At 41.6% G+C, this 23,396-nt stretch overlaps 1 protein-coding gene across 1 annotated transcript in view; it reads right to left on the bottom strand.

The window, feature by feature from the left end:
* Positions 1 to 23,396, bottom strand: part of DNAH12 (dynein axonemal heavy chain 12) — a 152,807-nt gene that overhangs the window by 65,857 nt on the left and 63,554 nt on the right. The window contains exons 32-43 of the mRNA XM_014596590.3: positions 21,732 to 21,815; positions 21,128 to 21,316; positions 20,761 to 20,880; positions 17,385 to 17,573; positions 14,967 to 15,121; positions 13,366 to 13,504; positions 11,524 to 11,690; positions 10,861 to 11,116; positions 10,091 to 10,390; positions 8,558 to 8,736; positions 1,726 to 1,918; positions 1,467 to 1,628 (exon numbers count right to left, since the gene is read on the bottom strand). Of these exons, the coding sequence (XP_014452076.1) occupies positions 1,467 to 1,628; positions 1,726 to 1,918; positions 8,558 to 8,736; positions 10,091 to 10,390; positions 10,861 to 11,116; positions 11,524 to 11,690; positions 13,366 to 13,504; positions 14,967 to 15,121; positions 17,385 to 17,573; positions 20,761 to 20,880; positions 21,128 to 21,316; positions 21,732 to 21,815 (2,133 nt within the window). The remainder of the gene's footprint in view (positions 1 to 1,466; positions 1,629 to 1,725; positions 1,919 to 8,557; positions 8,737 to 10,090; positions 10,391 to 10,860; positions 11,117 to 11,523; positions 11,691 to 13,365; positions 13,505 to 14,966; positions 15,122 to 17,384; positions 17,574 to 20,760; positions 20,881 to 21,127; positions 21,317 to 21,731; positions 21,816 to 23,396) is intronic.

Below are 23,396 nucleotides of genomic sequence, written 5' to 3'. Positions count from 1 at the left end.
TTGTTGTAAGCTGCAAGTGTAATGGAGAGCAGAATTTTGCTCTTAACACAGCATTCAACAAAAAGACAGAAGCAGACTGCATTGTCCAGGGAACTTTTTGGGCTTCCAGCAAGTGAAACACAGGCCATTCATCTCCTGTGCAGCATAATTAAGTCTTTAGAACATTTGCAGTTATTCAGCGTTGGCTACATGCAAAGATTAAATACGTGATGTATTATGGTGGGCAGAAGTACAAGGGCAAAATAAGAGGCAGATAGGTATCAGCCACTCCATTTTACAAATATATTAATTAAGGACATCTACACAAGTAAAGGCAGTCTGTTGGGAAGGCACTCTAACTCACGTCACTTTGTACAAAGTGCCGTGAGCTAGAGTGCCATTGAATCCAACCAGCATTTGCCAGTTGGCTAGTGGGGGCATGGAGTCTGCCTGGAACAGCCCTCGCCAAAAAGCAGGGGCACACCAGCAGCCTCCCAGGAGGCTGCCAGGCCACCCCTCTCCCCAGCCCTGCCTCCCCCTGCCAGCTGGCAACTGTCAGCAGCAGCTGGGGGAGAAGGAATGGAGCCCCTCCCCCACATAGCTCCCTCTCTGCTACCCCTGCTGGGATCTTGGGGGCAGCCAGGCCAATCCTATGCAGCAGGGGGGCTCCCTTCCCCACCTTCCCCCACCCCATGCAAGCATATTGACAGCAGCAGAGTCTGCCATGTCCAGAGCTGGGGGGAAGGGGGAACAGAGTTCGCCACTGCGCGGACCTGGCCAGGCTCCCCACAAGACCCCAGCAGGGGTAGCCAGGTTGGGCCCATGAGGTGGGGGGGTTCGTCCCACATGGAGGTGGGAAGCGAGCCCCCCCGAGCCTCAAGGGCCCAGCACAGCTGCCACCAGGACCCCAGTAGGGGTAGCTGGGGACGGAGCACATGCAGCTGGTGGGGCTCCCTTCCCCCACCCCCTGTCTCCCCTGCGCAGCGAGGAGACTCTTGCCTTCTCTCTGTGGCAGCCCTGCAGAGCTGCATGGGATGTGGGCAGAATTGCCTGAAATTAACACTCACAGGGAACCTATACAGAGGCTCCCTAAGGTGCTCTGCTTTACAGCACCACGTCTGACACTTCATCAGATGCGGGTTAAATTTTCACACAGCTGGCCACTTTAAAGTGCTCTGCAGCCATGAACATTTAGCACTTTCAGGGGCCTCATCACGCGGAAAATGTAACTTCTGAAAACACCCTTAAGGACTGTAACAATGTTCAGTAGGAATCATTAAATGAGATGTACTTAGCCTAAGACACTCTCTTTATTAAATTTGTACTATGCTAAATTCTTCATGATAGATCAAAGCAAAAAACCCTCAGTTTAAAACCTATTTTGTTTTAAAATTGTGTGGCAGTGGCTAGTTGATGTATAGTCCCCTTTTTAAAGCTTATTAAGGAAGAGTACATTTCAGAAATATATAATCAATTCATAAGAATACCTCCATAATCTCTTGTTTTTCATCTGGTGCAAAAAGGTTGGGTACTTCCCCAGTATTGAGCACACTGTCAATATCTTCCAAAAAAGCTTCTTCTTTAATCTGCGTGTCTGTGATTATAAAAACAGTTTTCAAGCCCTTCACACCTGCATTCTTCAACAGGTTCTAAAAGATAAAATCAGTTCATTCAAAACATTGTACTATCTAGAATACTCCTCTGGAAAATTCAGAAACATATATACACATATGTGGTAATACTTACCTTCAGATCATCCCTCCACTCATTCAAACCATAACTCTTAGAGATCTCTGGCTGAAAAACACACATTTTTGCCATGAATGTAGCCAGACGAGTCAAGGACTGACGTCCACTTCCTCCCATTCCAACAAGTAAGGCATTTCCACCTGACTGCTTCAAAATACGGCTTATCCGAGACAAATGTTCCAACACGTACCTAATGTTGAAATACATTAATCATGATGATGACAAAGAACAACTTATGTACGTATGAGATTTTTCTAAATCAATACATTTAAGTTCTGTCAGGAAGTTAGGAAAGTTGTAAAGAAAAATATGTCTTCCCAACATAAATACAAACACATGACCAGCAACAAACTGATCGTTCAAATCTGTTAAAACTATAACCACTTTACACATATCACCCTCTAGAGATTGGGGAAAGGAAAAAGAACAGGTCTGCATTAAGAGGTACATCAATCAAAAAGAAGGAAATAACAGAAAAGAACCTCCCAGTTCTAATGCACGGTAGTTCCATTACTCATACATTTTTGGTAATGTAAAAACAGTATGAATCTATTAGGGAAGGATCCATAAGCAAAAACATGGGACAGATAAAATATTTCCCACCCCCTTCAGAATACAGAGTATAGCTTATCTGGGAAACAGAGTGAAACATTCTTTGGAAGAAGGCATGGTTAGGTGACCCAACCTCCAATCTATTGCAGAGATGCTGTGCCTTGGAATACGCACTACTGCCCAAAAGAAGAACACTACTTATTGAATGACCAATGGAAGAGTCATATATATGACAACTCAAGTGGACCACTATGCTACAATTACTCAAATGTATTATATTAATTTATATTCATATTACATGTCACAATAACAGGATTGGATGAAGGAATTGTTAGTGGAATTCTAAATGCATTTTCCTGTGTTAATCTAAAGGAATAAGCATAAACGTGCACATCTTTTCCAATGAAACTATTTGTATTGCCACAGATATCTGCCAATAGGTAAGAGAGGTGTGTGTAGACGTGTGAAAGGACAGAGAAAGGCAAAAGGCCACTCCTATGCAGAAGTATGGAAGAGATGCTCTCAGACTTTCATGTACCTGTGGGATGGAAATGATACTCGAGTTTGTCTGAGTATTCTAACTGTTCTAATGAATTCTACAAAAGAGGACTGGAAGCTTTTTACTGTCATCTGCCTTTTTAACAGGTGGTTTATTATCAGCCTGAGCCTTGTCCAAATCAAAATGTTCTCCTTTTACAAGCGGAAGTGGAATTAGATGGATGAAATGCAATACCCTTTAATTTTTTTTCCTTTTAACTTTTAAGTGACATATCACTTCATGTACTTTTATCAGATACCAAGGTTTTAAAATAATATGCTTAAAATATAATAAACTATAAATATAATCATTATCTTTGCATTTATATAACTTTGCATATAAGGTTCCTTAAAGATGGGTTCATATTATTCCCATTTTCCAGATGGAAAAACAGAGACAGTGATTAAATGATTCATTGACATGTGATGGATTAGAAAGTATATTACCATTCTCTAACTTTAGGTCTCAGCTGTAATCAGTAGACAAGAATGTTTTCCTTATGAAAAGAACCACTTGAAGAAAGTAAAAGTTAGTGCACTGGAGCAGGAAAAAAAGCTACTGTCCCACCCTCATTTCTGATAATTTTCTCAACTAGCAGATAAAGAAGCATCTCTACCAATTTACTCACCCGCCCCAGAAAAGGTCTTGCTTTTAACTTTTACTAAGAGGGAGCAACAATTCCTTTTTAAGGAATGTAGGGCTCATTTAAAATGATGCAAAAACCCAAAATTTTAATAGTATTCTTATGAGCTAACTTTTTTCCTATTATCATCTCAAAGACAATAAATTTTGACTTGTCCTAATTGGACAAAAAATACATCAGAAGCTATGTCAAGATTTTTGTATGTGCATTACATTTCCAGATCAATGGCTTAGGCTGCATAGCCAAAATCTTATAGACAAGCTACAGCAGCAAAAATGGACCATAGTTGTGCTGCACCTTAGACTCAGGGTAAAATGAAAGTCTGGAGTCTGCTAGCAAGGACAGAAGGTCCATCCAAGCTTAATGGTCCACTGGGATAGTGTTGTTAAGACATACCAGAGTGAAGTGGCTAGCACCATGTCTGGTTACCTTTGATTGCATGACCAAATACCCATTTATAGCTAAATCAACTGTATATGAGCCCAGAGGAGGGCTAGAACTCATGCTTCCAGAACTGTAGAAAGACACCTGAAGTGCTCTGTCACCATGCCCCTGGCTGCAAAACAAGTGGTATGACTCCCCACGAATTGAAGAAGTGCCAATGCACCAATAGAGCAGCACTGGAATTGGTGCAGAGGTTTACAGAATGCTACCCCAGAAGCAACTCAGTAAAGGGCCCTCATGACAAAAACATCGCGTCAGTCATCAAACAGCTAAAGGAATAAGCTGCATAAGCTTCCCAATCAAATCACTTCAATTGCCCAAATATCTGCCAAGAGATAAGACAGATTGGTCTAGACATGTGAAAAGGAAGAGAAAGGCAAGGTACACCTTCTAAAATATAATATGGTCACATTATCTAGCACCCCAAACTACCATATTTTCTCAACTATAAGATGACCCTGATTATAAGATGACTCCCCAATAATTAGACTCTATATATAGAAAATATATAAATTTGATACAATTTTCCAGGTATAGAATCTAATTATGGGAGGTTTGTCTTTAATTTGTCCCCTTCCCACTGCTACAGCAAAGAAAAGAAACCTGGGAGGATAGTTAGTGCCTTTGCCCTCTGCTCCCCAGAACTTCTTTCCCCTGCAGGCTCTTCCCCTCTTCCTCACTGTCAGACTCTGCTCTCCCTGAGCACGTGGCAGTGAGGAACGAATTTGAAAAAACTGACCTTGAAATAAATAAATATCACTGTAGTAAGTTACACATAGCACATATAGACCTAGTTCACCCTGAATTGATTCATTTAACCTTTTTTGAGGTAAAGTTTTAGCACAGGTATTCCATAAACACATTTTTAACTAGCATTTTGGCACTTCCTTATATATAGCATAAACAAGGCTTTTTTGGGGGAGGCTTTTTTTTTTTTTTTTTTTTTAAGGAAAATTTTTCACGTTCCAAGCCAAATCATCCAAATCAATCCCAAAACCACGAGTCATTCAAGAACCACATATGGCCCTAGTACTGGCAAACATCCTCCACTCCCACCTGAGGCTTCAGATGTTTCCAAATCATTTGGCAGGCATCTTACGTGCAGGCCCAAACCTGAAGGCTTGGGGTTTGGATGCCCCCAGGTTTTGCTTGCCCTCAGCCATATGGCTGTAGGAGCAAGCTAGGGAAGAGTCTCCCAGTTCCATAAAGTGGGCATAAAGCAAGATCTTCTCACTGGAAATGGAAGTGGGAGAGTAACTATCAGGGATCCTGGTTTTCTCTGATAAAAGAAATCACAAATTCTCTGATAAAACCCCCAAAATTCATGATTAAAATTAAAAGCCCCCTACAGCACCCTCTAGCCCTCCTGGTGCCCCTCACTAACCCCTCAATAACCCCCCCAGCCCTGCTGGTGCTCCTCACTTGCCCCCAAAGCCGTCCCAACCCTGCTGGTGTCCCTCGCTGCCCCCAAAACAGCCCCCCACCCTACTTGTACCTCTTGCCCTCCCCCACAGCCCCTGCCCCCCACTCCTGCCAGAGGGGACCTCCAGCTGCCAGGTCTGTGGGGCCAGGGACCCAAGTCTGCAGCTCCCTGCCCCCAACAGCAGGCAGCTGCAGCAGAAGCAACATGGAGCTGGCTCCCCTACTGCTCTGCCTGCTCAGGTAGGTGCGGGGCTGGCTCCTGGCTCCCCCCAGCCCTGCCGGTGCCCCCCAGCCATGACCTGCAACCCCCCCCAGCCCGAGGGACCCCCAGTCCCCTGCAAGCCCCACTTACCTCAGGCTCCAGGAGCAAAGAGTGCAGCTGAGCTAAGTGGAACTGTGGCCAACTGAGCACCTCAGGCCACGCCCTTCCCCTGTCCCCTTCCCTTCTGGGCAGGGCTAGGGGTTTCCCACCCAGTTTCCAAAAAGATCTTGCAGGCTGGAGCTCAACCAGCCTGCAGAACTGTTTTCAAAAGCAGGGAATCTGTGGTTTTCTCTGCTAAAAGGAGAAATCCATGTTTTCTCGGATAACAAAGGGCAAATCTGTGGTTTTGTCTGTTTTTCCATGGGAAACACAAAACCAGCATCCCTGGTAATTATACATTACCTCTGCCCAGGTACTACCCAATGCCAGAAAAACAGCCATCCCCTGCCCCTGGGAAAATTGCCTTAGTGGTAACAGTACTTCCCATATCTATCATAAACAAGGCATGATATTAATCCAAAGCCAAAAGGCCCATGATTTACTATATAGTTCACTGGGCTGGGCCCCACCAGAGTCAACAGCATTCCAAGACACAGTGCCCCCACAGTTCAGAACTACTCAGTATGTGTGCATTCCAGATACCCCTGACAAAGGATACATGTGCTAATGAGCACCCACTCATGACTGGAACTGAGCATTCTTGTCATGAGCTCTGGGATCCTCCAAAACAATTATATGCAGATAAGGCACAGGGAAATCTGGTCTGGCTTCACCTCATGGGCTACACTAATCATATGCGCCAGCCTGAGAGAGGGACTAACAGAGGGATTCTGAGTGAACTGTTTGGGGCCCTGGCTTGATGTTTGTTACATGTTTAAGGCTGGTGAAGAAACAGGACTCATTGGAAATAGGAAAGAAAGGTGCAGCTCAGCTGTGGGAGTGAAGAGGAAATCAAAATGTATGCAATGTAGTAGATCACCCAAGCTGAGCGGCAGGACAGCATGGAAGAAGACAGAGGCAAAGATGAAGCAGAAACTGGGGCTGTGGCACATGCACTCTCTCTCCATGTGGGGGCGTGTCATGCTTGTGAAGGCGGTGTTCTTACCAGTGCTTCTGTACACGGCACTGGTCTTCCCCTCTTCTGAGCGTGTCACCCACAGGATCCAGAGGTCCATGTGCATTTTCTTCTGGGGCTCCAGATGGGAAAAGGTCACCCAGAAGACCTTGTACAAAGACAAGGGGTCCAGGGGCATTCTCCTGTTCCTGTAGGCCAAGTATATGAGCCTGATCTGCAAGCTGGTGACGGATGCAGAATCCAAAACCGCTTGCCTCGTGAGATACTTCGTAGGGTACATCCTGAGACACTGGGGAGTATTCACCCCGACCAACCATAGACAGTGGATCTTGGGTGCACCCTGGTTCTACGAGACCCTGAACCAGTGCCACAGTGTGTACGGCAGGGGAGAGCAAGTATTTTGGGCAGAGAGCCGCTTACTGGGTTTTGGCAAGGCATCAAGGGCCGCATGACAGCCAGCCAGGGGCAGATAAATATTAACTTTCTAAATTTTTTAGGGGCCCCATGGGCCAGATAGAATGGCCTGGCAGGCCGCATCCAGCCTTCGGGTTGCATTTTGCCCACCCCTGGTGTATGGCCTGCAGAACGCAGGCCCAGCGACCATGAGAAACCACAGCAAGATCCAGGACATGGTGAGACTAAAGGATACTACATGTCCCATGGACCTGCTCCCAGGTGACATGTGCCAGGCTGTGTGGAAGCGCATCCACCACAAGGATCTAAGCAAAGATCACAAGGACCTGAACTAGTTCATAGCTCACCAAGCTCTACCAGTGAGGGCCCGAAGACATAGAGGGGGCAGTTGGGGAGACCCAGCTGCCCATGGCCCAACTGCCACAGGGCCACTAAGACAATTGACCACCTCCTCTGGCTCTGTACCTGCACCAAGGAGGTATGGAAAAGGGTGAAGCAGCTCTGTGAAGTGGTGACTGGTGTCAGCTGGCTAACTAGAGAAGCAGCGCTGTATGGGCACCTCACCAAACACTAGGGGAGCCCGTCACTCTGTTTTAATCAGTTTGTGTCCTGCATCAGGAGCAGCCTGTGGAAGGCCAGGAACCTCCTGTTGTACAGGCAAATGGATGCAGAGGTATTAGGCTGCGTGAAATTGGCTCTGAGCGAACTCCAGACCTACTACCAGAAATTGGTAGTGGAGGATGAAGAGGACGTGGCCAAAGTCACCTGGCACAGAGACATGTGGCACAGGATCATCCAACGTCCCCCGAGTGGAGAGAGGGGCGGTGGCAGCAAAGAAAAGGAAGGGACAAGCGGAACAGAGGATAGCAACAGCAGCAGCGGGTCCTCCAGTGGGAGCTGGAGCAACAATGGAGAGGACACTTGAACTGAGTATGTGACCCCACAAGCGGGGTGGGGATGGAAAGGAAGTGTTGCCTGGTCCGAGGAACCAGGTTTTCCTTATTTGTTTTGTGTGTGTTGCACACGATGCAGATATTGTAATGGGTTCGGGTGGCCAGAGGGCCTTTGTACGGGTGTGCGGGTGTGGTTTTGTAATGGGTGAAGGTTTTTTTCTTTTTGTGGTGTGATACTAGGAGTGTAGATACATATAATCTTAGATAGATAGATAGATAGATAGATAGATAGATAGATAGATAGATAGATAGATTTTTACCAAAAAAAAAAATCACCATAACTTGAAAAGGGGGGGACTGCACTCAGTGAGCACTACCACACATGTTATTCAGATGGGTACACTCAGCATGTTTGCCCAATATAGACAATATATTTTATGGTCATGCTCAGTGTTGGCTGCATTTAATCAACCTCATAATTGGTTTCCATTACTGATCACATATTGCTTTTAACAGCAGTTAGAAGATAGACAAAGTACTTAATGCACTTTTCCTATATACAATAATATAATACAAAATAACACACCTGAAAATTACAAGGTTCATTCTTGTCTTGTGGGTTTGGTTATATTCATCTAAACACTGCTCCACAACATCACTGAACTGTTGAACACTTGGAATTTCAATATAAAGTCTTTCATCTCCTTCAAGGTCAGGGGTCATATAGTCACCAAATACTAAACTCCTAGTATCTTCCTCAGTCACCTATGGTATAAATTTCAATAAATTATGAAGTGAAGTTTAATGATCAGTTTCTTAAGTCAGAACTTTCCAACACAAATTAGATAATAAATAAATGTACACAAGGTGACTGGTGCCTCTTGAGTCAGCAACTGGGGTGGGGTGGGGCCATGGCAGCTGATCCCACTGAGGGGGGTGGCCCCCACAGCCGATTACACTCACCAAAAAATGATTTTGCTAGCAGCCCTGCTCCCCGGCCAGCGCTCGCAGGGTGTGTACCGGCATTCCCACCTGCCCTTCTGCCCACCAGCTAAACAGGGAGAGTGGCCTGACAGGGATGCACTGGTGCTTTCAGGGGGTGCATGTGCACCCCCTACACGTCGCCACTGAATGTACATGAAAATGAACAGAAGCTCTGAAATGCATTACATTAGGGAATAGCCAAAATCACCAAAATAGTATTATCTATTCCTAGTTTCTATTGCTCCTATACTATGGATGTGTCTACATGAGAAACTAACTGTGTGGTAGCTTATTAACACTGCCCAGTAGTGTGCAGGGCAAAACCCATGCTAATATGCTACTGTGCAGTAGTTTTAGGCTACTAGCAGTTAGCATCACTAAAAAGCCATGCATTGGCACTATTGCACAGTAGCACCAGTTCCTGCTCATTGATTTAGTACTTGGTTATGCAAGTACCAACTTAATGCACAGTAACTACAGTGCATTAATGAACACATAGATGCATCCAGTATGTAGTAAACATATTTATTAATTCTTGTAACACAATTAACTCAAATTGATTCATATTCTCATACACCAAAATAACCAAGACCTCAAGGGCATCATAAATTAACGCCAGCATGGATGTAGTATCCTTCCTCCTTTTAGGAAATCTGAACTAGAGCCATAAGGTTAGTTCTTCTCCTACACATAAATTAACTGGTTAAAGACAAAAAGGGAGGGAACTTACATAATGAAAAACATCCAAAACGTTAGAATGCAATAACAATTACAGAAAACAAGTTATGATACAATAAGCAATTTATAGGCCAAATCCAAAGAGGGAAGGTTTCTTTATCCATTAAACCAAATTTTGACAGTTCATTAAGAATCTTTATCATCAAATTTCCTCCTGTAGATACCACACTCACAACTGAAACATTTCATTTGGAAAATATTCAAATGAAACAGTTAAACCTTTTCAAACATTTTCTTCTCAATTTTAGGACAAAAATAAATACCAAATTTTATACAAATTCACAAACGTTTCTGTTGACAGGAAATTGCATTTTTTTGGCCAATAATTTGCCTGGCCCTAAATTATGATACGGAAAATAAGGAAAAGGAATGTTACAATGCCAAAAGTAATACTTACAGCTGCACTCCCTTGTTTAAGATGTGCAAAAACTTGGTCAAATCCTTCTTTGAAATGCTCTTTCACTATATCTTTCACCAATCTGAACAACCAGGCTCTATCAGCATCATCAACGAGGCGGTCATAAAATACTCGAAATACTTCATGAACAAAGAGACGAATCATTGTTTGCTTTTTTTCAACTGATTCTTTCTTAATGAGCAAGCAGCCTTGGATAACACGTGAAAAGTCACGCAGATTGAATGTATAATGGGATTTGGCTGGTGTGGGCAGGAGGTTTTTCATGGCTTTCTTATACACCTTAAATATGAAAAACAATGAACAAAAAAAATCTGTAGATCATATTTTTCCAATAACAGTACTTTACTTTTCAATAGCCTTTGATACAAGGAATTAAAAAAGCACCTTGAAAATATTCAACAACCCTTAGAGTAGGCCTGTACAGTAGACACATTACAAATCTAAATCCACAAATGTAAGGTACAACAAGTGTAAATGAACTATACATAGAAAACCTGTAGCAGAGCTAGTATTACAATCCACGCCTCTTGTTCCCAGCTCTGTACTTTAACCACAAGACCCTTTTTCCTCTTGTGAAAGACTGAATCATAGAAAATGTCAGTTTCAGATCTTTATATGCTGAATCACCTATATTTTGAAACAGATTATTTAATTTCCAGAACTCCAACATAATTGGGAAAAGCTATATGAAATCCCTACACCATGGATCAAATAGTGAAAAAATAGAACATTCATGAAATTCTTCTTACCTCTAAAGTACCACTGACAATCTGGTTTCCAATTGTGAAGAATTCAGGGGCGAATTCATTATTTCGGAGGTAGAAGGCTACTATGGTAGAGAAGATACGGACCATAGTTTCATCGCTAAAGGAATTAATGGTGCAAATGTTGAAGTGTCGCAGAAACCGAGATGTAACAGGATTCCTTCCACCACCTGGAGGTCCCATAGCAGCTATCAGCTGCACATCAACCAGTGTAATTTTAGAAGTATCCTTTAAATCATACCTTCAAAACAGATTGCAGTGCAATATTTACACAATTACAACCACAGAAGGTAATTTTAAATGTTAGACATACCTAACATTACATATTATTTTAGATATGCCACTTTAGCTTAAATTAAGACAACTATGTCTATGGACTCCAGTTAAACAAGGTGAAGCTTCCTTTGGGTTCATGAATTCAGCCGCATGATTTCTCTGTGTATAACTAAGGTTTTAATCATTAGTTTTAACTTCGGATACACAAACCATGGGATGAAATTCATACATGAAAGCTAAAAAGATGGCATTTGGAAAGTTATACAATTGAATTTTTTTTTGTTTTTTGTCTTTAGTTCTGGAGATTACATTTAAATAAATGAATAACATAACAACAATTTACTGAAAATTTTAACTGTCTTGAATAATTACCAAATTCCATGATCAAAAAACTGTCTTAAAAGTTCAATAGGAGGCTGAGCTCCATATTTCTCCAAAGCAGGCATATTCATATCATCCACAAAGATGACACACTTCTTTCCCATAGGAGGGCCAAATACTCCTTTACGTCTTTTGTCTAGCCTGGCCATTATAATATTCTACAATGCAGAACAGAAACATTTACAACATGGATTTAATATATAGGTCAACCATATTATATTAAAAATAGTGTACTGTATTTTAAATTTTTCACAAACATTTATCATTAAGAAGATGCTGAATTTGTAAATATATATGTAAATATATTTTTTCATATTCTTCAGTGTTATTCTACATTTATTTGCTGAACTTATTGAAATAATATAATGTTTTAATTTATTTCTGATTTCATATTTGCCTGCCAGCTGACTTCAGGCTTTTTTAAATGATGAAAGTCAATAATGCACTTTGGTGGCTCTGCTAGATCAGAAGAACAGTCAACACCTCACTGGAACAAGCCCTCAGTTTTTCCAGACCTTGATTTCACAATTCACTGCTTGAAATTGGAGCATATGCCTGCACCCACACAAGCTCCCCTTAGAACATCCATTTGTAGTTAATTACAGATTTAGGACCTAAATTTAATCATGTCAAGGAAACCACTCATGAAAGATACATTACAGTACTAACTCAGGGCATAACCACACAGGGAAACTGAGCCACGGGGAAAAAGAAGTGGCTGCTGACAAGTAATTACTCCAGATTTAGGTGGGACTTCAACATGCTATAATTACAGAAAATATACAATACCTCCAGTGACAGAGAAAACAGGTCAAATTTCCACCAGCATCTACAGCTGCACATGCAATTTTAAAGCTAAACAACATTAATCCTACAAAAGGATCCACCCACGTGGGTATTATTCAGGCAAAACGAATCACACGTGCAAATCCCTTTACAGCATCAGGACTAAAGCTTTTATATAACAAAAAGCTGTCATGTCTGTATGTACAAATAAAGAACCTTAGCTAGAAGCCTACAGTAGACATTCATTTTGCCCAGTCAAACAGATTGCACACATACACCTGAGTTTTTGTGATGATAGAATGATTAGATATAAAAGAAACAAAGCACTTGGCTCATAAAAACTTAGATATAAAAATCACTGGTACAATGTTAGTGTCTGAAGATGTGGTTGTAAATATGGACATTTCCAAGTGTTTATCAACATTTCAGCAATGTATTATTATCCAAAAGCAAAGAATAAAATAAAAAATACCAGGTTGTTTTAAAAATAAAATGAACCTCCCACCTTAGTGTTACATGTAGCTATATCTTCCCTTTTAATACCACAGTTTATCTGTGTTGAATAACAATAAGTTATTATTTGATTTTCTTATTGTTTTATATTTTTTCCAAAACAAATAATTTTTATTTCTTTAAATTTTAGATTTCTAAAACCAAATCCCTCTGGCAATTCTTATGATCTAACAATAAAAACATGTGTTTGATAAATATCAATTAAGCATTAATAGATTCAAACTTCCAAATTAAATCAAGCCACAGATTTACCCACTCAGGCAAAAGCTTGGGTAACCAAATAGGCTCTGCATTACAGCATGAAGATTGACAAAAGGAGCTGTGAATTCCAGAGCTAAGTGCAATGAGTATAAATACTGATACCTGGTTCATTATTTCACTGACCTGCCAATACTGTACTAACATAAAAAGACATCACGATAAAAATACCTTAGAACGAAGAGCCAAAGTTTGTCAACTGAACAAATCCCACAAACTCACATTTGGCTCAAAAATGTATATACAATCTAATGCAAACCATCTGTTCTCACCAACCTGGGTTTGATTGGCACTGGTCCGTGCTGAAAAATTAATGAAGAATGGAAAGTAGCACTCCTTTTCCAAATTATTCATTAGCTTGTCCTTTACATAGACAGATTTCCCAGTACCTGTTGGTCCCACTAAAAGCAATGGTCTTTGCAAAAACAATATACAATTATATTAGTCTATCAAAAGCAAAATGGACAGCATAGAAAAAAATTATAAATCAAATATACCACATAGAAATTAAACACTAGGGGCATCTTCACACATGTGCCAGGAGCAGGGAACACTTTAATTAAAGCAGCTCCAAGAGCCACTCTAATTAAAGCACCTGTAGAGTCTCTTGTATTCAGTATCCCATGCTTTAGTTGGTGCACCCCCATGCCCTTTTGAAGTGTGGGGACACTGAATACACAAGATGCAGAGGCTGTTGGAGTGCACTAACTACAGTGCGTCAGAGCAGCATCCCCCACACATCTACAGGCATCTAGAACACTAGAAATTAAAAGCTACATTATTTTGTTCTGCTTGTAAATACAGCTTATTTTTAAAAAGACTGATGATGATTAACTTCTGTTCTTCATTATGCACCCAAACAACTCCACTAACGTGAAAAAGCGTTTAAAATAAGCCTGGTTACTGGTGTATAAATGAGAATAGAATTGTGCAGCTTATTCCCTCTAAGATAAATATATATGGTCGGAACTGCATCTCAATGCATTTACAAAGTAATCCTATTTTGGCATCCTTTAAGTCTAACACCATGACATAGTAGTCAGACAGCCTTTTCTGAATGTTTCTAAACTGCAAAAAATGTTACCCACTGGAAATAAGACACTAAAAATATTGATCTGGGATTTCCAAAAGGATTTGTTTAACTCCCTTTGAAGGTTAACGGGTTATGGACACTTAACTCTTTCAAGTTACAATGAAAACTCCTGCCATAATCAAAATGCCACTAATGACACATAAGCATAGCCCCTCTCAACAAAGGGTGTCTGATACTGGCCAAATTATGACAATTCCGGTTTATCTTGAGGGAGGTCATATCTGGAGGAGAAGGGACAAAGTGGAAGAATAATTCTTCTGCCTCTAGGTACTGAGGGGGAAGGAAATTTCCCCTAATAATTTTAAGAGTTATGTTGCAGTTTCTTGCTTTAGAAACCTTCCCTCGATTCCTGTGTATTTCATTCTCTAGCTCTGCTCATTGTTGGCATAGCTACTGTTTAGCTCATGACTAATTTAAGACAAAATAATCATCACATTTCATTAGAAAAGGCAGTAAGATGGTTTAAAATCTCAGCAGTAATTCTAAAAGCATTGTAGAACACTGTAGAATGAATATATTTTTTAGAAATAATAATATAATGGAGCAATAATAATATAATGCTGGGCCATAAGAAGTCTAATACTTTTAAAGTGTATTAAAAGGATGTAACCAGTTGCATTGAAGGCTGTTTTATGTACACAAAATGGGTCAAGAATATTCTAATATTGACAAACTCGGATCCTGATCTGAAAAATACTGATATGAATGGAAATACTCTTTAGATAAGGCTTTATAAACAAACAATTAAGTTATTCACGGTTTTACATGGAATAGATTTTCTTACTTTCCATAGGTGATGCATAAGTCCATTAAATAGGTATATCTGACTGTATCTATTGTTGGAACGATGATATCTTGAATCTTAACACTTTTGTTATCACCATATTTAATGCTTTTAATGGATTCATTCCAATGTACCCAGCGTCCTCTACCTTTCAACTAAGAAGAAACATAGATTTTAAGTAGTGTGAGAGGTTAGTGCTGACAGACATAATATAGTACATGTAAAAGGTTTTCTCTAGCACTTCATTCTTTTACATGTGAAGGAAGTGAATACGCTTCTGTGATACTTAACATTTTCCTCACTGCATTTGTAATAAGCAAACCTCACAAGCTGTGCCACTCCATTAAAGTGAATATTTAAAATTCAGACTTCTGTTTTACCCCTCCTTATACAAGGTGCTTTAAAGGCATAAACAAAACACTTAAACATTAGGGATGTAAATATCATTTTTAAAAGTATCTGTTTAAGCTCCTCCAAACATATCTGTTAAACAGTTAACCGATAGCACATACCAGGTTTAGTGACCTGCGGCAGAAACAGCCCCAGCCCCTTACGTACGTCTTCACTGTGCTCCAGCCCCAGGCCACTTGCAGGGTGCTACTTGCAGGGGGCAGCAGGTGCAGCTAGCCATTAGGGGATGCTGCTCAGCTGCAGAGCCAAGGCTTCCCCTTGACCCCACGAGCAAGGGCTGGGGCTGGGCTGGGAATGGAACTGGAGCTGGAGATCTCTCCTGAGCCTCGATCCCGCTGCCACAGGAAGGGTTTGGGGGAGGGGAGGAGGTGCCAACCCCCCACAGGCATCAGGCAGGGCCTTCCCGCTGCAGCAGCAAGACTCCTGACCCCACAATGGGTCTGCCTAGCCCCCCTGCAGTGTTGGGGCCAGGTAGGGCGACAGGCTTCCTGCACCTCCCGCTGCACCTGTGCTACTGCGGCCCAGACATGGAAGGCTCCTCTGTGCTGCTGGCACAGGACCTCCCCAACTCGGCTCAGGGGAAAGGGGGTCTAGGTCCCAGTGGTGCTGCATCCTTCCCCCTCCCGCCTGTGGTGTTGGGGGTGCACAGAGACTGGCTCAGTCCTGAGATGGGACTGGGCACATGGCTGGTTCGGCCTGAGGAGGCGCTATGGGAGCTGGAGCAGGTAGCACCAGCTGGCTGCCAGTCCCTCACGCAGTAAGCATGGACCCGGGGCATTCCTGAGGGGCAGTGGCACAGCAGCTCCAGTCTGGGAGGTCACTGTTATAGCTCCAATGCTCCTCTGAGTACCCCTGCTGCACTAGCATGGCTTGTTGCCACCACTCAGGAACTCCCTGGGACCGCACTCAACACTTGAGGGGTCAGTGGTGATCCCTCAGCCTTGAAGCCACCTGCTTCAGCTGCTACAGCACCTCCTCTAGCTGAGCCAATCCCATGATCAGCCCCACCTTGGGTCTGGGCCAGGCCCTGTGTGGCCCCAGTGCCACAGGTGGGAGGGGGAAGGACTCAGTGCACTCCCCTGGACCTCCCTGCCCCCGTGGCGAGCTGGGGAGGGCGCAGCCCAGCAGTACAGAGGAGCCTTCCATGTCCGGACACAAGCACAGCGGGAGGTGCAGGGAACCCATTGCCCTGCCCAGGCCTTGCTGCTGCAAGGGGGCTAGGCAGACCCACCATGGGGCTGGAGTTTCACTGCTGCAGCAGGAAGGTCCTGCCTGACCACTGTGAGGAGCCCAGCACCCTTCTCCAACTCCTCCCTATGGCAGCGGGATGTGGGCACAGGAGAGGTCCACAGCCCCAGCCCCAGCCCCAGCCCAGAACTGTGGGGGCAAGGGGAAGCCTCAACTCTGCAACTGGGCAGTGCCCCCAGTGATTCAGATGTGTCCGCCATCTCCTGCCCCTGTGACTCCCCACCAGCAGCCTGGGACCCACGTAGTGCCAGGAACGTGGTGAAGATATAAGGGGCTGGGGCCAGGGCTGCTTCTGCTGGAGGTCGCTAAACAGTAAGCGGTAAGTGGTAAACAGTATAAATATAATTGTCTTTTAACCATTTACATTCCTATTAAACATGTATATAATATCACAAGCAGTCCTCGTAGGAAAATGTATCTGCAAATGTGATTAAAGTATAAGCATGTGCTTCCTGGACTTAAGTCAGATTGCCCTTCTGTCTAAAACCCAGAAACCTAATGGCACCTCCCTGGGTCTCGACTACAGCTCACTCTATATAGCTAATATAGATTGGCAGATATTTACTGAACAGTTGTTCAGTCAGTGCATTAATGATTCCAAAAAAAATAATGCAATTGTTAAATAAAGTAGTTTAGTCCTTCTCCAACCCAGAATATTCTTACTCCAGCAATTCTCCCCCGCAAAAGCGTTAAGCAGCTAAGTTTTGTTTCTCTCATTTAAAGGATATATTTGAAGTACTATAAAATGAGCAATCATACCTCATACATGTAGTCATAGACCAAGCCTTTATCATCAAAGGGACAGTCCCATTTACCCACAACTGGTGGTACTGGACTGGATTCAGACTTCCCTGCTACAATTTCCCTCAGGAAAGCATCAAAAATAACTCGACTATCACTGTCACAACTTCCACCAATGGACCAAATCAAAGAGAAAGCAAAGCAAGCCTGAGAATGTAAAAGGATAAGAAATGACAAAGTGACTGGTCTGCTAAAAAAAATAAAATATGCAGAATATTCTTATGTTGAACGGTTCTAATGGCAGTCATTAAATTAGCTTTTGAGCCAAAGGCAATCACAGACCTGGTTAAAGATGGGGAAAGAAGCAATTAACCCCCATATTTAGCAAGATAGCTAGAAACAATTAAAGCTATTGCCAAAGGCCATGTGTACATGACATGAGATTTAATGTAGACCACCACAAAATTTAAATGCAGCTTTTTTTTTTTGGTGTGGTGCAGTTCTGTTTGCACAGCCCGGTGTTCATGTTTGCACAAATGGCGCTTTCAAGCAAGTTAAGCCCCTGTGTGTCATTCCCTGCAGATGTCAGTAGAGGGAGTCAAATACCAATTTATCCCCTAAAATGTTTTTCCTATTGCATTACAACAGGAGGAGCATGTGAGCCAACTGGGCTCCCCAGTCCCTGGACTCTCATTGGACTCTGACTGGTCACTGTCACCCCCAAATCCTTCTCACTCATACCCGCCTATGCTTATTCGGTCTGGTCTCCCTCTACATCAGTACATGATCGCAAGGAACACCGTCCCAGTCCCAAAAGACAAACGGCACGGGTGAACCCTTCCCTCGCATTGGTTTCTTTCCTTTTCCCTTTCCATTCCACCATGGAATTTTTATTAATATAGCGGCTTAATTATTACCTATCATAAAAGTATTGGGTGGGTGGGTGGGTGTCCGGTATGTAGCTTGGCAAGGCTTGAGCAGAGCTAGACTGAGTTGTTAACTGACTTCAAATGCAATGCCTAAGAGCTGGGTTTGAAAACTCTGTGAATGTGTGCTACATAAAAGCCAGAGAAACTGTTGTCAACGTGAATTTGAAAGGAAGCACAGAAAGGGAACTTCTTACGTACAAAAACTTATGACACGTAGACTTAGGAATTTCTGAGCAAGGAAACTCTGCTGTTGCTTGTTTCCACTGTATTCAGGGTAACAAAACTCTGTGTATATTCTTTGTATATAAAAAAGAGAAAATAATAGTAACAGTAATGTGACCAAACTCATCTTCAAGCTCCTGTGAAAACCTCTGAACATGCAAGGCATAGATGAAGCAAGATGCAACTTTCTGTTGTCTGAAGCTAAATCCCTCCTAGATCTCCCTACTGAGGACTGTCACAGTAGCAGAAGGTGTTTACCTGGAATAACTGAACTCACTTAGATCCTAACAAATAATTTATCTAACATCAAAGACAGATCCAACAAAAAAAATGTGTTTCCTTTTAATGGTCTTCACTAAAGAGTTCCCTTTGGTTTCAAAGGTTTTGTAAAGACATTTTCAGTATTAGTGAAATGTCAGGAGAAAAAAAGTTCTGGAACCTCAAATGCAGTTTTTAGCTTCAAATAATTCAGGGATGTCTACATTTATATTTAAAAGCATTTAGTACAAAGTTACTAGTCACATTAAAGTGAGCAAGAGGGAAAAGGTTATGTGGATGCTCAGAGCCTCCCCTACTTGAAGAAAAATTATAAGCAAGAATGGAAGATGATAAGGCTGACTCTAGTTGACCTTGTCCTATATGGAATGGATATTTTATATATTTACATTACAATTAAAACTACAGTCTGGAGTCTTTATAAAGCATTAAATAGTTAAAATTTTTAGCTAAAGTAATTAAAGTGCCCAAGTTATTGACACATGGCCAGAAGTGCCCTGTAAAATGTAACACTAACTCTTTATCAGAAGACAAGTGTTTCTTGTGTATTCATCCTGATATTGAAGAGGAATGTAACACTGTTGTGCTTATTGTAATAATTTTCTCATTTGAAATTGCTGTCTCCCAGAACTTTGAAAGTTAGCAAAAAACAACTACCATCCCACTCTTTATCTTTATTATAAACCTTGGACTTGAATCCTAATGGCTGCTAAATATCTGCAAATCCCAACGATTTCACTGAAAATTGCAGAGGCACAGTGCTTCTTTTGGGATTAGACCCACTGTAAGAGCTATCTATACAACAAGAATTGTAAGACAAATATTTCTAATGTTTTGCTGTGTTGTGTAGACCATGCGTCCTAATGCTAAAATTTTTAAAAACTAACTTGTCATAAGAGGAAAATATATTCATCCTTACAGCATACATAAAACATGGGATCGAACTCTAGATGTCTCCAAAATGAATGTGACTCACTCCACCCACATATAGTTTATATTCAGACTCTACATGAGTGGAATACAAGGAACTGAAAAAATATCACCCCCCAACCCCCCTCCCCACAGCTCTCCAGCAAACCCAGATCCAGATGCCTTTCTGCAGTTCCCACTTCCCCTTATGGGCTGAAAAGGCAGGTACAGTTCTTCCATATTAGCTGCATGGGTCACAACATGGATCCATTATCACTCCCTGGATGCATTTACAGATCAATGTGATCTTCTAAACTAGTCCTGCATTAAACGATGCTGAGGCTAATCCAGCAGCATAAAGGTCTCTGTGTATGGCCACTCTTCTAGCAGACTCGCAGAAGTCTTTATGTGGGACAAAGTAACCAGGGCTTTGGGGTGCCCTTCTGTGTAAGAAATTAATCTCAAGCATGGATTCTAGGAAAATCATCAAATAAATAGGTACAATCATTTTGTAAATAGTTGCAAATCCCAAGCATTGTTTTAGCTTAATATTCATTTTGGACCTTTCTATTGGAAATGTCACTCTTTTAAGAACATTTTAAGCTTAACATACAAACCAGAAGCTGCCTTTCAAATACCATGACATTCTGCACAACCAAATAAGTGAATTAGTGTTACCTGAAAATTATTCTTTCCCCAAAACATAAACACACACATTGATCACTTGCTCTAACTGAAATATAAATCTAATTGTAATATTATCCAAATTAAAGGAAAACAAACAGAAAAATAGTTAAACTACATCCACTTATGTATCTATAAGAACCTAATCACTGCTGCCCCTGAGCACCAATCAAAAGAAAAATAAGAAAGCACTGTCATATGCTCTTGCTCTCCCACTGCCAGGCAGGTTCATTTTGAACATCTGTACACACGAGTGTATATGTATGAAGGAACATTGGAGGAAAGCTAAGGCAAAGAGATGAATTTCACAGGAGATCTGTTACTGGTTAATTAATTTCCTTCCTTTTGAAAAGTAAACCCAGGAAAAGACCAACCATAATCCATGAGCGGATGTTTTTGTTTGTAGGATCCTCTTGGAGAGTTTTACATAGCAACATTTCAAAAAGTCGAGTTAAAGACACAACAGTGTTGCTGTTGCTTGTGGGAACCAGCTCCTACAAGACACAAGGAATGGAGAGTACAGAGTATGGTATCGCAAATACTAAACATATTTTAGTCTATCATCTGGGGTTTTAATTGGAAAAGTAATTAAATTGCATATGGCTCTAAACAAAAGACGGAATGGAAAGTATACAGTACTTTCTTTAATTTTTAGTAGAAAATAGTTTTCCCTCCTTTAGTGCCTAAAAACCAACCACTTGACATAACTAAAAAATAAAAATGAAAAATGACAAGAATTACCTTGCACTGTTTTTGATGAACTCTTAAGGCTGCTGGAACTAACCAGTTAAAAAGCCCAAGCAAAAGAACTTGATATTCCTTTTCATTCAGGGGTTCTGGCAGTTTGCTCAACCAAGAAGTTACCAGTGGCATCCAGCCTAGCTGTGAAGGCTCCAAATAAATCATACCACAACGACTGACTGTAGCTGGCTAAAAGAGAATTTTAAAGATCCAATCATTATGGCTGCTTGCAGATGTTAACTCCCCCCAACCCCCTCTCCCCCTCCCCCCCAAAAAAGGCACTTTAAACTCAGTGCACTCCTGTGTTGAGTCCAGCGCATGCCCAGGAGAGGCAGCATCTTAGTTGGACCCAGCTCGCCCAACATCTGTATCAGGCACTTTAGTGGGGCCTTTTGGTGATTTTATCTAATAGCTGATTGACTCCATTATTAGATAAAAGTGGCAAAAAGCCCTGCTGAAATGCCCAATCTATACAGCCATTGTGGACCCAGGCTGAAGTAACGTGCTACTTCTTCTGGTAAAGCACTTACTTTTTTTTTTTTACGTCTGCAACCAGCCAATATGATTAACAGGATTTAATACATAATTTCATTTATGGACTTACTGAAGCCTGAGACAGGTCCATTGTTTCAAAGATGAGACTCATCTGAGGAGACATTTGGATGATTTCCCCACTCATCAAACAAAGCTTGAAAAAATAAAGAAAAGAATTTCTTTAACAAGCATGTTTAGGTTTCTTTAGCTACTAAAGAAAACTGTATATAGTTCAACCACCTAGTAAGAAAACTGTATATAGTTCAACCACCTATTACACTGTAAATTAATATGTTATATCTGGATGATGTCCCTTTCAAAATATGCATAGTCAACAAGTGTGAAAGTCACAATATTTACTCAATACATGCCAATTTTTTACTTTTTGGTTCAAATCCTGCACTTAATCCTCTCATTTCTTTTGCCCATTTCAGGCCTTAAATATGAAAATGGGAACTACCTATGAAATTAACAGCAGCACAGGATTCAAATGATCCCTCAGACATTGTTAAAAGAGAAAAAACAGGGAAAGGGCAAATATTTGATCCTTACTTATGCCACATTTATTCTTATGAATGTTTTGACTTAAATGGCAGACAAGGTTCTTTGGGTGAATCTGATATCTTTTATTAGACCAACTCAAATGGTTGGAGAATATTCTTTCTTGCAAGCTTTTGGGTACAAACACCTTTTATCAGGGAGCATCTGCAGTTGTTCTGTGCTCTTCCTAGATGGAATGAATAGTCAAAAAGCCAGAGGCTGGTATACATGCAAAAAAGCCAGTCAGTAACAATGTAAATTGTCATGATGTCATAAATCCAGTTACTACACCCCACAATCAAACCATCAGCATTCCCAGATCTTACACCTGCACCTCCAGAAATGTAATATATCTCATCCAATGCACCAAATGCCCTGATGGAAAATACATAGGGGACCAAACAACTGCGCACCAGAATGAACGCACACCAGAAATCTATCAGAGCCAAGAATACCTGTGGGGGCACATTTCTCACAAGAAAACTACTCTCTCTCTCCAATCTCCCAGCTGAATCCTCAAAAGGGAATTTACAAAACACACAGATGAGCCCTTGAACTTCACTTCATCAGTCTACTGGATACAAAAAATTCATGGACTAAATATAGACACTGGATTTATGACAAATTACAACCTGCCTAACATCTGACTCCCCAAGTACCTCTCCACTATTTACCAGCTACATTCAGTCCCCTCCCCCTACCCCTCAACCTCTCTCTCACCCATTGACTCCTCAATTTACATCGTCACTGACTGGCTTTTTTGCATGCATACCAGCCTCTGGCTTCTTTACTATTCATTCTATCTAGGAAGAGCACCGCAAATGTTTCCACCGCCTGATGAAGGGTGTTTGTGCCCAAAAGCTTGCAAAGAAGATTTTTTTCACAGCTATTTGAGTTGGTCTAATAAAAGATATCAGATTTACCCAAAGAACCTTGTCTGCCTATGTCCTTAGATCAACACAGCTACTACCTACACCGTTGACTTAAATGGAGTTCTTATCTGCACAGGTGTGAAAAGGCAAACACACACACTATCTTTTATGGAACTTTACAGAATGATTGAGGTCTTAAGTAATTATCTTTCAACACCAAAAATATCAATTAAAATATTTAATAAAAACATGCTTCAACTTCTGGAGTCTCATGCTTCAGATAGGAAACACTGCGACAATTTTTTCAGGACCAATAAACTTTT

This window comes from Alligator mississippiensis, chromosome 12 (assembly GCF_030867095.1).
Source record: "Alligator mississippiensis isolate rAllMis1 chromosome 12, rAllMis1, whole genome shotgun sequence".
Classification (NCBI taxonomy): Eukaryota; Metazoa; Chordata; order Crocodylia; family Alligatoridae; genus Alligator; species Alligator mississippiensis.
The sequence above is the reverse complement of the archived record's forward strand: the minus strand, read 5'-3'. Positions and strand labels throughout refer to the sequence as shown.